This window comes from Micropterus salmoides, unplaced genomic scaffold, assembly GCF_014851395.1.
Source record: "Micropterus salmoides isolate LMB-PRFRI ecotype aquatic unplaced genomic scaffold, ASM1485139v1 Ms_hic_scaffold_1, whole genome shotgun sequence".
In the NCBI taxonomy this organism is placed as follows: domain Eukaryota; kingdom Metazoa; phylum Chordata; class Actinopteri; order Centrarchiformes; family Centrarchidae; genus Micropterus; species Micropterus salmoides.
Window position 1 is genome coordinate 6,717,762 of NW_024040040.1, and position 14,813 is coordinate 6,732,574.

A 14,813-nucleotide genomic window follows, 5' to 3' on the forward strand; every position below is an offset into this window, starting at 1 on the left:
GGAACTGCATTTCTAGGACGCTTGTTTACTTTGATACTGCAAGCTAGCTGGCTGGCTAGCTATGTTACTCTTGACAGCCCCCCTGAAGCCAGGTATCCTTACCACAGCCATCACCAAGTGTGTGCCTAAACTTAAGTTACAGATTAACCTCCTTTGCGTTGCTGTGCATTACCACCAACACTCCACTAGATGGTGCTGTCGCAAAAGAACTATGGTCCTGAAACTGCAGCCTCCGGCAATAGTATGAAGCTTGTGACAGCGCCATCTAGTGGAGTGGTGGTGGTAATACACAGCAACACGAAGGAGGTTAACCCTGTGTGCTAGCACGTCGGGCTGATGTGCGCAGCTGTAGGGTTAACTGGTCGACATGCATATAATCAATAACTTAGGTTAGGATTGCGGTCCTGAAACTGCAGCTACATAATACTGAATTATAAACATCACCCAATGTCCTTCTTTGCTACTGTTGTATGGCCACTAGAGGGCGCAGCCACAACAAACACAAATATGGGTCGTAATAATGTGGCTGCACAAAAGACCTATATGGGAGTATTTCTGTTGAGAACTGTCTCCTAAGAGTTGTTATGTGTAGTATTTATATCTCGCCAAGATAACACAACACAATTTTGTGTAAAAAATTTATAAATAGTTCTTTGAACAAAAGAATATCTGATTATGTCTGCTGATTGGTTTTGTGGTGGATTTGTGGAGCGTTGCCAGTGGGAGAGTTGCAAAGCGCCCTCTGGTGGACAAACTATAAAAGGACAACACTTATAACATGATTGAACGATCTCTATTTCTTTTTTAGCTGTCATTTATCGGCTGTTATAAACACCAATAACGCTATATCTGCAGTCAGATCATATCGGACGATAATATTGGCACTTCACTCTAATCACATGAAAAGATACATTTTTTTGTTTTGATATCACAAGTCATGAAAACATAACCAAAATACTGACACAATATTAAAAATGCCTTCTTTTTGCGTCTTTGTTTTGATGTTATATAGTTCCAAAACAAATAGCAACAAAGACCTTAAATACTTTGGGGTTTGATGAAAACATGCATAATCTAGCATAATTTACACTTGAAATCTATTATCTTGTGCTATTTCCATGACAAAGTCATCGAAAATTGATGCCTATAGAGGTAAAATAGAAAACTTTATCATCAAGAGCAAAGAAAAAACACAGTAACTAGTGACATCAGAGATGCAAGATAATTCTGAGTTTTGCCTTGTTCTAACCAGAGCATTTATTCAGCACAGGCGTCAGCACAACATAAAGTATAGGACAACAAGCAGCTCCGAAAAAGACCAATCATTTCCAACAGAAGCCCTCTGAGATTCATCTGACCTTCCCATGATGAGCTAACACAATCCTCCAAACAGCAGCGCAGTTCTAAAGTCAGAATTTTCCTATAACACACAAACAAACAACGTCAGAGTGAAGCAGCAGGTACAGCGCGGAGGATACCTTTGCGCTCGGAGCGTTTCTTTCTCCTCCTCTTGAACCTGCGGCGGATCAGGCAGCAGTAGGCGGCCGTGGTGTGAGAGCTGTCCAGCAGCAGAGCCATGGCTCGGGCTCACAGACGCTGATATGTCCCCTCAGCTACCCTGCAGGCTCTGATGTGTTCCCCACTCTCAGCCTAACGCTAAGCGTAGACACAGAGTATGCCTAAACAACTTTGGACAGAGAAGGGGAGGGAGGGGGAGGGACAGCCAGTCTACCATGAAGCAGGCACAGAGCTGCTGGCACACTGGCTCGCTGTGGTAAATGGCTGTCAGATAAATGGGCTGGGATGTCTCCTGCCCCCCCTACCCTACTCTCCTCTCTCTCTCTCTATCTGTACCCTGGGCTATGATGAACTTGGCAAGCAACTGCTCTTGAAAAAAATACCAAAAACCCCTTTTGAATATGCATTCGTTGCTACATTGTACAAGTATTTAGAGTAGCTGCAAAGGGGAAAACAGCAAAATCATTAAAGGAAACATTACTTAGTAATTCTGGATAAAGCAACACATAGTACTTTTACAGATGTTTGGCAACATATTCAGTGAACCAAAGATGTTAAGGTTCTGCTCTAATATCAAACAATCTCACATGGCTTCATGATCATAGTTTCTCATTCAATAAAAACAATCCCTATAAGGCTGTGTTCAGATAGACATCTGCTATTGTAGATGCAAAAAATGCACGGCAAGAGATGAACCAAGCTCAACTTGTTTGGACCAAGCAAACAAGCACATGTTGCTAGGAATAACTTTGTAACGTAAAAGGCGTGATACTACTGTTGATGGTAGATAAAATAACTGTTGCTGTTTATTGTTGTTTATTCAGTGTTTTTAATGTTTTAATGACTGGGTCTGTCACTTTTGGAAAGTACTACCCATCTATTAAGGGTCTTCCTGCGGTGGAAATGTCTTACGTGACATGTAAATGGGGTTGTTGTAGTGACAAACAAACTACCAATTATTACTCTGAAGATCTTTGTAGTTTTGTTTTTATTGTTTTGGTTTTACAGCCCTCAGCGCTGCCACCAGCCCCTCAGCAACAGGCAGGAGTTTACAGTGAAAAAGCTCTAAACACTACCTGCTCATCACCAAACAGAAATGACTGATGCATCATTTAATGAAGCGTTCAGTGTTAAAAATCCTGATATTTTTCTCAGGAGTTTGACACGTTTGCAATAAAAAAAGCAACCCCCTTCAACCCTCTCTGATGGAGCATCGCAACTGTTTAATACTGTATATGCATAGTGTATGGTTTATAAGATGACATGCGCTTCTGGTAAAAGCCAAGTTAAATTAAACCACGTGTCCTTGCGAGATCACTGGAGGAAAACATGCATCAATAATATTTTAATGAGGAGTACTATTCAGCCTGCGAAAAGAGTTGTCATCTGTGTCTCTAGAAGAGCTTTCTCAAGTCTGAGAAAAGAATTTTAGCTTGAGCTTGGGGATTACAAACGTAGAAAAGAAAACCTTTGTTACAAGCTGGTCTTACTGAGTGGATGCAGCCTTTTTTTCTCACTTGGTGACACCTAGTGGCAGTGTCAGAAACTACCATTATACCCCAAGGGGTACTTTGACAAGCAGATTACACCTGTTCTTCATCACCGCTGCAACAGTTTTGTGTTTTCCTTTACATTGTATATTAGTCTATAATGTATGAAGACAGGCTTTATTAAATAGAAAGGATTTGTAAAATAATGCATGCAGTGGGTGTTCAAGGAAAACTGTAAAGTGATGCCTCGGCAGTTTGAAAGTCAGCGCTGCCCTCTTCTGGGCAACAGTGAAACCATCAACTACTAAACTCTCCACAGGTTACATACAAATATGCTTCTTTAAATAGCCTTCCCTCAATGCACTGAGTGTCAGTTACACCTGCACGGCCTCATTTCTGCACTTGTGGAAGGGAACTCAATGAAGTCTTTCAGGTGAAAATTAAGACAGATGTCGAGCTTTCTCAAAGGCTCACCCTCCAAGGAGCTACAGTACATTTGAATTAGATGAAATCCTGCCTAATATTACTCTTTGGTTCAGAGAGACCTTCAATGCACTCCCCTTTCATTCGCCATTTGAATAGCAATGCACCAGGTGCACGCTTTAAAAAGGGAAAGGGAGATGATTGGTTTAATTCATGTTACATTTACTTTACTTTACACCCAGATTATGCACCGTTTAACAAGCAAAAGTGGAATTGGACGTGGGGTGCACACTATAGATAATTTAAACAGGGCCCTATATATTTACTGTGTGTCAGCAAGTAATGCAACATTACTGCAACGTCTTTCTTTTGGCTAGAAATGTATTTTAAGCAAGAGTTTGAACAGTGAAGCCAACCAAAGTCTGCATCGAGGGTTCCATTCCAGGCCAAAATACCTTTTGTTGGAGCAGCCGGATGCAGCAAGCCTTGCAGCTACCAGAACTACAGAGTTCCTGCATTGCTCTATGTTATTAAACTGCGTCTTATGCTGCGCAATCATGGGCAGTGGACCCTGGTGCCAGCAGGAAGTGGCCATGTAGTAGTACTTCACAGGACCAAAATTCACTGCTCTCCATTCAAACCTGCCTATGTACATACCTGTGTTTAACCCCTACAGGTGTTTTCACTAGTTTGCCACAGGGGGGTGCTGTTGTGGCCAGTTTGGAGAGGAGTTGCTAAAGTTGAACTGCTGCATATGTGGAGTTTTATATGTAAATTCAGAAAAAAGCTAATAAATAAAGCTTAATACCAGCCAATGCTTAAAAGAGGCATTCAAACACTTTTACACATAGTCAAAAGTAGTACTAGTTTGCCTGTGAAAAAAGTAATATAATATCTTCTGTGGCTTTGGGGGCAATAACCCTGATGATGTCATAGTGATGTCATCAGCCTTATCTCAGCTTGGAGCTTCAACAAACTTATAGCACCTCTAAAATGCACTTCCTGTGCTCTTCTTCTTCTTCTTTTATCTCCTTACAGTTCACTGGTATCGACTGCACTATTCATTGACTCTTACCTCTTTCCCTTGGTATTTACCCCAGTGACGCCCAATAGCTCTAACTCGTATTTATTGTTACTTGTAGATCTCTTACTTTACTGATGCTTTGTTGATGCTTGTGCGTTGTTTTTTCAAATGTAAGTGACTTTGGATAAAAGTGTCTTGATGGCATGAAGTTTGAAACACATGGACATTTACAAGCAGAGGATCTAAGCAAAATAAGCATGATGGGAAATGTAGGATCCAGTGTTTGTGGAGTCACACTCTGGTCTAAAGATCGGAATATCTCAGCCTCTGCTGCTTTAATTTTGATCACCCCTAACTCTACGGGGATGCGATACCTCTTTCATATTCTGTTTAAACATAAACATACAGTCACAGGGAAAAAGACATGCAGAGTCAGTCTACCTGGTTTATGTCTTCTTCTTCGGGGTCTGGAAGGACTTCACCAATACTGTGCTCTGAAATAAAGAAAACAGGGATTTTACTTTTATGATGTAATTCCAGTTCACAGACTCAATATTAACACGCATTAGTAGAGACATGATAAAAGATAAGAATAGCAGGTCAAAAGGCGAAGTATCTGGGCAGGCCTTCCTGCACAAATGATGATTTTAAAGTACGTCTACATGCTGAGTTTACAGTGAGCGGCCTGTAGGTGGCGCAGCTGCACTTTACATCCCCACACTGGCAGGATCAGATAGAACTACACGTGCTTTTCCTTCTTCCTACACTGCTCCCTCTCCTCCCACTCTTCTGTGCACATTAAAATTCATCTGAGCTGAAGGAGCTGGTTGTTATGAAGAGGCACATTCCAATATTTTCAGCATACAAGAGGAAGCAACGCAGGCAGTCCTTGATCTCATGTCCCACAGTCAGGGATAATATTCAAGATTACAATTACACGATACTCAGAGGAGCTTTCTGTGTCAGTCTCACAGAGACACAGCTCTGAAACCTTCAGGCTGTCACAACATTTCATTATGTTAGTTCTGTTTAATTAAGCTAAAGAAAAGAATTTCAGACGTCTATTAGGGACTGAAATACAATATTCCAGCTCACAAATGAAGACACCAAAAATCACACAAGGGTAAAAACCTTCCAGATTCTAAGGATATTCTTGGAGCCATGTCGATTTTGGAACAGGCCAAAACCCAATATCATCATCATTGTCTGTGGGTTTGTTTGACTTCCGATGCCAGATGGACAGATTCAGGCGTTGGGAACCTTGACAGTAACAACTCATGATATGAAGACATTGGCTGTTGAGATTTTCATAATAAAAGTAGGCGCTTCCCTCCACTTAGAAAGATAGGGTCACCTGACAGGCAAAACCCAGGGCATTTCGACTAGCCTCTCTGGACTACGGTGGCTAGACGGACCCGGTTCAGAGAGATTTTAGTAAGAAGAAAAGTTAGGGAGACAGTCTAAATTATGCTCTTGCAAACAGCCAATGAGGTTTCTCCGCAGGGTGTCTGGTCTCACACTGTTTGAGTGAAGATCTTTGGGCCGCTGCACTGCAGTAACCAACCTATGTACTATTTTATTAACGGCCACAATCATAAAATGTGTGTTTGTATTCTGTCAACAACCTTGTTTGTGTAAAAAGCCAAAAGGTATCATTTACACTTTATATTTCTATTTTGCACACGCATGTTGGACGGAATCTGTATTTTGTTGTGGCTTTCTTGTTCTCTGTGTGTGTATATTGTTCATTAAAGATCAAATCAATTACCTCATGCCGAACACGGCACTCATTTTTGCTGGGATTGTTCATTCTTCTTCAAACAAAAATGTTTTTACTAGATTCATCTAATGTGTTGCATAAAAAAGCAAAGTTAGCAGCTTAAATTTCAAGACATTAAAATAAAATATTTCCTAGTGCGTTATTAAAAAAGTACCTTTACTTGAACGGTGAACAACTCCGTTAGCAGCAGAGGAAGAAAAATTGTCATTTAAGTTATTAAATAGTGGCCACGATTACTGTGTTAAATAGCAAAAATGGCAGCCAACAGTCTTTTACCCTTTTTTATACAAAATATTTATTTACTTAAATATGTTTTCCCCGTGGTCATGTATTTTAGTAGTTTGTATTAATTTATGTTTTAGCTTTCTTTCCTTTTTTTTCTTTTCTGTGTAGGTTTGTTTTCTTGTAACCTTTATTTGGCTGGCTTTCTCATATATATATATATATATATATATATATATATATATATATTCAATTATAAAGCAAATGCTGGTTATGCACTTGTGTGTAAAACAGTTGTGGAAAGTAACTAAAAATTATTACAAAAGTACTGTTCTTATGTACAAATTAGAGGTATTGTACTTGAGTATTTTCTTTTCATGCCACTTTCTACTTCTTCTCCGCTTAATCTCAGAGGGAGATATTGTGCGTTTTACTTCATTACATTTATCTGACAGCTTCAGCTACTAGTTACATTACAAAGTAAGACTTTAACACACAAGAGTTTTAAAAATATGACATTTTGTTATAAATTAAACAGTTTGCACAAGTACAGCTAGTACATTAGTTGTTTTTATAATTATAATTGGCAACTATGTTGATCATTTAAGAAATTTCTCATGTAAAAACATTTCATGGTTCACTAATCAATCATTTAATGGAGAAAATTATCACCTGATTGAATCCATAATGAAAACACCCATTAATTGCAGGTTCATACAAAATAGTCCAACCTCAAACAACTACAACAGTAAAATCCTGCTTTTACATTCAGTAATAACATATAATAGTACAGACACAGGGTACTCTTACATTACTTTAAGTACTTTTTCCAGAATATATCATTTTAAATGCAGTACTTTTACTTGTCACACAGTATTTTTACAGTGAGGTATTAGTACTAGTTTTACTTAAATAAAATAATCTAAATACTTCATCCACTGCTGGATCAATCATAACAAAATCTACTTTTATTGTGGTGTTACTGAGGAACCGGCCGACATTAGGAAACATTAGTTTCATTTCCACTTTGGTTAAATGCTAATGCTTGTACCGCACTCCATCCGTAATACCCGCACAAATTAAACAAAGAATGTGCGCTGCTTAGACTACGGACGGACAAACACACACAATCGCTGCCCTCTCCTCCAACTCTAACAGAGCCCAGCAGCGAGCTTCAGCAGAGCACTTCAGCAGCACTTTAATCAGGTTTGCCCAAGTCACAGAAAATAATCACAGTCAGGGCTGCGGTAAAAACAAGCCTCTGATTTCTGTGATTTTAATCAAAGAAAAAGGAGTGTGTAGAGTGAGCAGATACCTGTTTGGACAAGGACATGAAAAACAGCAGCTGGAGCCAAGGTCACGCTCAATGACAGCGTAAACACAGGCTTCACTGTGAGCTCATCTTACTGTCGATTCCGCAACTTCTTCCATTTCCGTTTACATTCAATTATTGTTCACTGCTTTTGGTCATTATGATTTTGTAAAGTAAAAATGTCACTCTTTTTAAGATTAAAAACAGTATTATTAAAATTCTTATGGAGGTTTGGTCAAAACACTGTGAATTTCCATGAACGATATCATGCTCAAACACATGGAGAGCTTTTGGCTGGAAGTGTCTCCGTAGATATTTTAGTCCCATCTGTCAGGCTCTTCTGGCTGCTGGAGAAATTGTGAATCTCAGGAAGCCAATCATTACAACTTGCTTTGGTCCTATGCGAAGGTTCATAGCTTCTGCCCAAATGAATTTTCTGCATTCAGAACCTACAAATTTTAAATTAAATTAAATTAAAAATACTTATTTGGAATATTAAGCACAGCAGCTTGAAAAGCAGTCAAAGAAATGGCTTAACCCTGAACCCCCCAGCTGCACAGGACTGGTATTATTTATGAAATCTTTGTAATGCAAATAATTACTTTCTCTTTGAGACTCCAGGTTACTAAATTTGGAGAAATTTGGCATATATTTTCCTGAAATTCCCTTCTTTTGAGTAAATTTTTTTAATTAATTTTCTTTTTATTGACTTTATTTCAATTATTTTTTTCTCTTCCTATAAAGGCCTTTTTTTATATAGGCTATGTACTTCATGCGGAGAAACACACCACGTTCTGTTTCTGTTCTACTATTATGTTGTTTTAAAAAAAACTAAAAAACCCTGAGAGTATGAATCACTCTGTAAAGGTTTCAACCCAAATATGATTGTGATATAAAGTGTTAAACGAAGGAAAGCTCTCTGGACCACAGCTAAACTTGAAGTCGAGCTAAAAATGCCTCTGCAGGCAAGTCTTTGAACTCGATGTGTCCTGAGTGTCAATCACAGTGCTCTATTTCCAAAACATTTTTAACAATATCACAGTCCCGCCGGCATCTTGTGACTATATATCAAACATCTTTTACAAGGGCAGGAGTAAAAACAAACAAAGACAGCAGTTTGTTAGCACTGGTCATTTTGTTTGTCTGATTACATATATTGTAGCCAGCTGGGAGTAACAAAGGTCTAGAAGTGTTTGGCTGACTTATTTAAACTCCTGATGGAAACACATCAGAGCAGAGTGCAGCTGCTGCAGTATTTATATACCTACTGAACAATTCGGACAGCGGGATTGGACGTGATCTTTGAGATCAGTCCATTGGGTTACGCTAGAGGCAGCATCTTCTATTAAAGATAACATATTCTCCAAACTTTGCACGTAAAAGATGGACGGTGAAAACGTGATTCAGCACCAGGAGCTGTCCACAGTAGGACCTTTTGAAATAAACAAAACACAGAAAGTATGAATGAGTATCTTTTTCACTGAATTAGAGGACACATGTGGCTTTTGTAAAGTATTTCAATACTCACAAGTCTTTTGTCAAAATGAGGGACAGAGTCCAGTGTCAGTCCCTTAAAACAGTTAGAAAGTTACAGCAGTTTTAATATGAAATTCCCTTTTTGTGGTTCCAAGTTTCCTTGCTGAGATGCGGCAGGTTTGTTGTCTGGACACAACACTGGAAATGAACACACACACACACACACAACGGCCACAAACAGTTTTCCCTAACCACACTGTGAAGATAAATGTAAAGGCTGGCTGGATTACGTTCAGAGAGAACAGTGAGACTGACGTTCACATCCTGATTACCATCGGTGGTTAGATTTACTTTGGCTGCAGTTAGGGAAAGACGGAGGTTTCAGTTCAGTGTAAATAAACACGTCGTGCGTCAGGCTTCAAGTCACTGCAGACTTCTTCTGTATTAAACCAGACCATGATCTTTCACTAACCTTAATAGCCTAGTGCTGCCAGTGCCTAAACAAGACCATAACTTACGAGAAGATATTATATTAGCAGATAAGATACTCTGATGGAAAACAAAAGAAATATGATTGCGAGAAACAATATATTTCCTCCTGTTGCTGATTGAAACATGATCCGATTGACACTTCCTTCAAAACCTATTTGATGTTAGTTACAAAAAAAGTACTGATTGGTCTAAAAAAAAAAATCGACTTATTGCACAAATGGAGAACTTTGCACCTTATTTCTTCCAGCGTAGTCTCACAACAAAGGGCCAGACAGGAGGGACGATCGCTGTTACTCTTTTATTACATCCTCTTAAAGACAGACTTAAAAACGGTTGGTTGGCCCAACCACATAAGAAAGAGGTAGATCTATAGAACCTAAAAAGAAGTTATTAAAGCTTGGTCGACTTTGTTACGCAAGATTAGATCCATCATTAGCCTTTAGATTGTTATTTCTTTTAATAACACTTTCCTGTATGTATGAGGTGGATACCACTGCAGATGCACCACCATGTTCAACAGCCTAGTCTGCACCCATGAATTGCTGTTTTTACATTTTATACATGATTTCATTAAGCTATGAGAAAACGTATGTTTTGGGAGCAAAGCAGTTTGTAATATGAAAAGAAAATGATAATCCCAAATTGAATCTTTGTTTATCAGTCTATTTATTTTCCTGTTTATCCTGATTTTCTCTTATACGTGGCACTCCACCATCAGCTTCTGCAGTCTCCAAGTAGAAATCAAACATCCCCCCAGTGTTGGAGGAGAGCAGTCACCGAAAACTAGAAAAGCTGGCATCAGCCCAAACATCAGATGTGCGTGGAGCGACGAGGAGGCTGTAACCTTCCTCACATCAACACATGAAACTAACAGGAATGTCTGATTTCCATATAGCGTTCCATCATCTGAGCTGAAGCTCTTTTAATTTGTGCATCTTGTTGCGTCCTCATCTTGTGCAGCTGTTAAATGGCACATAGCTGGAGAATTAGAAGTAGTGGATGGGATCACACAATGTGGACAACATAGACGCACTGAAACCTTGAAGTTGTGTAAAAAATCTCATCCTGCAGTAGCTGCAAATGTCATCTGTACAAGCACAAGTATTCAGTATGCAGGATTCCTCATCCTGCAGCAGACTCCTGGTGCCTCAGCTGCAGGGGAAAGCATCCTCCTCTGAGCTCTCTCACATGCTGACCTTAACTGTTCTCCGCAAACCAAGACGGACGTTTCAGCTTCAGTCATCACTAGCTTTCAAAAAACAAAAACAAAACAAGATCTATTCTGATATATACTCCTGGTTAGTGAATCTGTGAGGTCTATTAGGCCACGTGGTCAGTGTCAGGGAATCAGACGTGATCCAGACATGATTAGAAGAAGAGAAGCAGTGACGGACCAGATGTGGGAAGAAGTGTCTCTTCCCTTTTTCCAAATCCCACAGAACAGACGCCTGAGAAGCAAACACGAGGGGATGTCTGTAGCCTACTTTCATAAATTTGCATATTTTTTTGAGGGGAAGAAGCAGTTTTGGCGAGGAGGGGTGGGTGTGAGGATGTAGTTGTCTTACAAGGTCAAGACAGGAACTCTGAGCAGAACTCAAAGTCAGCATTTATACCCAATGAGGTCTCTATGATGAAAAATCAAGCCAAAATGCATTCACAATACTTATAATTAAAATCTGAGCTATTTATTTTGGCATTGCTTAATTTATTCATGAATGTTTCTCTTCTCAATGGCCCCTAGCCTAAACATTTTTGTCCTACAGTCGTATTTATTTGATCTGCTCACCGTTCAGCTCATGAGAAGGACGATGCAGCCAGGCACATTATTTACACGGCAGCTAGTAACCGTGGGGAGACGGGGCTTTCGTTCCCCATGTGGCTAATCTGCTTCCCTAAAATCACTTTCAAAAGGAGGAAGATTAAGTTGGAGTGGGGATGACGGACCTGCAGCTGGGCAGCAGCGGAGAGAAGACTCCAAAAGAGAGAGTGTGGAGAGGACGCAAGACACAAACGCACGCCGACACATCAAGCTCGTGGTCGAGGTCTTAAAGGTCTCATGGTTATTCAAACCTTGCAGGGGTGTGTGTTACTGTTTCAGTGTGTTAACCTTTTAATGAGGACACATGGCGCTCTGATCCTCTGATGATGTCTTCAGCTTGGGCTTAGAGAAGTGAGAGATAATATTATTATTATAATATTTGAACAGAAAGTACTCCTAGAGGTACATTTCTCTGGGACAACATTTTCACAGGTATCGACTGGCAGACTGCGTGATTAATTAACAATAAGATTAAAATAAGTACGGATCAAAATTTTACACAATATTTACCCAACAAATTGCTTTACATTTTTAAATATTGAAAACAAATGTATTTTTTTTTTTTTGCAGTGATGAAACAAAATCGGTTTAACGCTGTGTACATTCAATTACTTTTTGGACGCCAATGAAAGTATTTCAATTGTGTGAAACTAAAAATAATATTAAAATTGATTGAATAAATGTCAATGCATATTTTGAACATTATAAATGTACTATTGAATTACTTGGAAATGTATTGATCGTACATGGTACATTTCATATACAAAACAACAAAAACTACCCACAAATTTCATTTTATTTTTATGTGAATACATCCGAACTCTCAAACTCAAACTATTTAATAAAACTGTCAAACTGTCCGGCAAACTCTTTAAAGAGAAATAATGCTCTTTTGGGTTTTTTTTGTTTATGTTTTGTGCTGTTCTTATAGTGTTTGTAATAGTTCACCTATCTGTGTAACTTAGTGTTGAGCACACGTCTGCACTCTTTGTAGATTTGTTCTTATCAATAAAAAACATTTTTAACAGAAAGAACCACACTGTTGCTTCGATTTTGACATCTCTTTGGAGTCCCCTGAAAATATGGAGGTGTAGTCACACAAGCAATTAAAAAAATAATTATAATACATTCCATTGAAATTGCTGCAATCAGCTTATCTGCTCACCAAGGCATAAAACTTTGATTAACACTGACATGCGACCCTGGCTGTGATCGACACTGACCAGTAGTTATTTAGTCCATAGAACCTAAAGATATTCAGTTTACTGTCATAGAGGAGGAAAGAAACCAGAAAATATTCACATTTAGAAAGTCAGTATTTGTGCCGATACTGATACCAATATGCCACTAATATTATACTGTTGTGTTGCCGCCATCAACTTTTACATAGCCCTGCTCTGCTGCAGCATGAACTGCTCCACATACAGTAAGAGAAATGACTTGCAGTAAGTTACACTGCCTCTTGGATATCTTCATGTCCGGCTTAGGGCTGCAACAGTTATTGTAGGGCTGGACGATACGGCCAAAAATGTTATCACGATAATCTTTCGATATCGATAATTATCACGATAGGTATCACATCGTTATTTCTTTCAAGTTTAAAGGGTGATTTCTGCACCTGAGTGACCTGGTGGTTCTTTATGGTCAACACAAACAGTGGATCACTTCACAAATCTGAGGTAGAACATTCTAAACAATTATGATAAAATCTTTGTCAACAAATATGCATGAGTGAAATTAACTAAAAGCTTTTTTTCAGTCCTTTTTCCTCAACAAAATAAACATCTCAGTAAAAAAAATAAGTCCTAATTCGTGTATGATTCAAGTGAATAAAATCAAACATTTATTGAATATTTATTGAACATTTGTTATATTGTTATTGGAAAAGAATATTGTTATTGTTTTATTGTCATGATCAATTTCTTGGATTTAGAAATAACTGTTCATGTTTTTTTGAAACTAATCAAGTACATGTTTGGTCCATTAAATGTCAGTAACGTAACATAACGCATCACAATTCCCAAAGCAAAGGTGAAGTTCAGATTGCTTGTTTTGACAGATATAATATCATAGCAGACTGAGAAAACCTGCTCTGAATTCTGCGATGTCTGAGACAAAGCTTTCAGCTGTGCTATTTTTACTCAAGGAGAGCTCATTTGATCTCATCCCAGCACTCATGCTGCCACTCCTGACAGTGTTCAAGTGTTGGGAAGGTTAAATTATGGCAATCATATTTCAGCTTTGCAAAGCGCCTCTGGACGCCCTAGATAGAGTAAAAAAGCAAGACTAAAAGTCAAAGGTTGGTGCTAGTGGTCCCAAGAGTCTGCAAAAACAACAGCAGCCCAAAAATTATGATTTTACTCTTCTTTGAAACAGTAGTGAGGTTAAATTAAAGCTGGAGCTGGAGGTTGTTAAGACATCTAAGTTTCATTTTCATAGTTTTTGTAATAACAAAACCACAAAGGACATTAAATGAGCATGTTAAAGTGTTCAGATTGCAGATTAAGCCAGAGATTAATGGATAAATGAGTTTTTTGTTTACATCCTGTTGGCGTCTTTCTTGCGTAGTCGGTTTTAAATGCAATTACTCTGGCTTGTTCATAACGGAGTATTCATAGGTGGGGACGATGGACAGAAATGCAAAAAGAAGCCTCAAGTTGCAATAATAATTTTCCAAAACAAGCAGCACATTTTTAAAATGGCTTATTATTTTAATAAGCCTACAAAACTGGATATGTAATTATATGAAATGGTAGAAAAACAAGCAAATCCTCACATTTTTATAAAGGGAGAACCTGCAAGTGTAGTGCAGCTTATGTACAGTATGTGGGAGTTGCGCAGTATCTACTGAAGGTATGTCATCTGTCTTTTTTTTCTGTCAGGTTTAAGAAACATGGCCTTGAACACATGGTTATTATTTTATAGGCTTCCACTATATTTTAGATACAATATATTACATTTTTATTATTTTAGGCAATTCAGTTTTCAGAGTTTTAATCCTGGCATTTTTTTAGGAAATAAAATGTAGCCTATAGAATTAATAATTAAATAAAACATCAATAGTCTTATAATAGGAGTGATAAAAAGTAGTACATGTAAGTATACATTAATCACTTGCAGATGTTAGAAGCAGTGTTTTATTGTTTATTAAATATAGTACACTAATATTTTAAATTTTTTTATGTGGATAAATATCTCTGAATGCATTCACAACACGTTAACTAACAAGGAAGAGACGCGTGAAACACAAACAATTT

The 14,813-nt window shown here is 38.4% G+C and overlaps 1 protein-coding gene across 2 annotated transcripts in view; it reads right to left on the reverse strand.

Annotated features, from left to right (window-relative positions):
* Window positions 1–14,813, reverse strand: part of LOC119900583 (double-stranded RNA-specific editase 1-like) — a 69,412-nt gene that overhangs the window by 36,960 nt on the left and 17,639 nt on the right. The window contains exon 2 of one of the 2 annotated variants that reach the window (XM_038715681.1): window positions 4,897–4,949. Coding sequence is in view for 1 of the 2 variants with exons in the window: in XM_038715674.1 (XP_038571602.1) it covers window positions 1,479–1,578 (100 nt within the window). In the remaining variant the exon portion in view is untranslated. Of the gene's footprint in view, window positions 1–1,478; window positions 1,655–4,896; window positions 4,950–14,813 lie in introns of those variants that run through there. The other variant, XM_038715674.1, reaches the window with a different exon arrangement.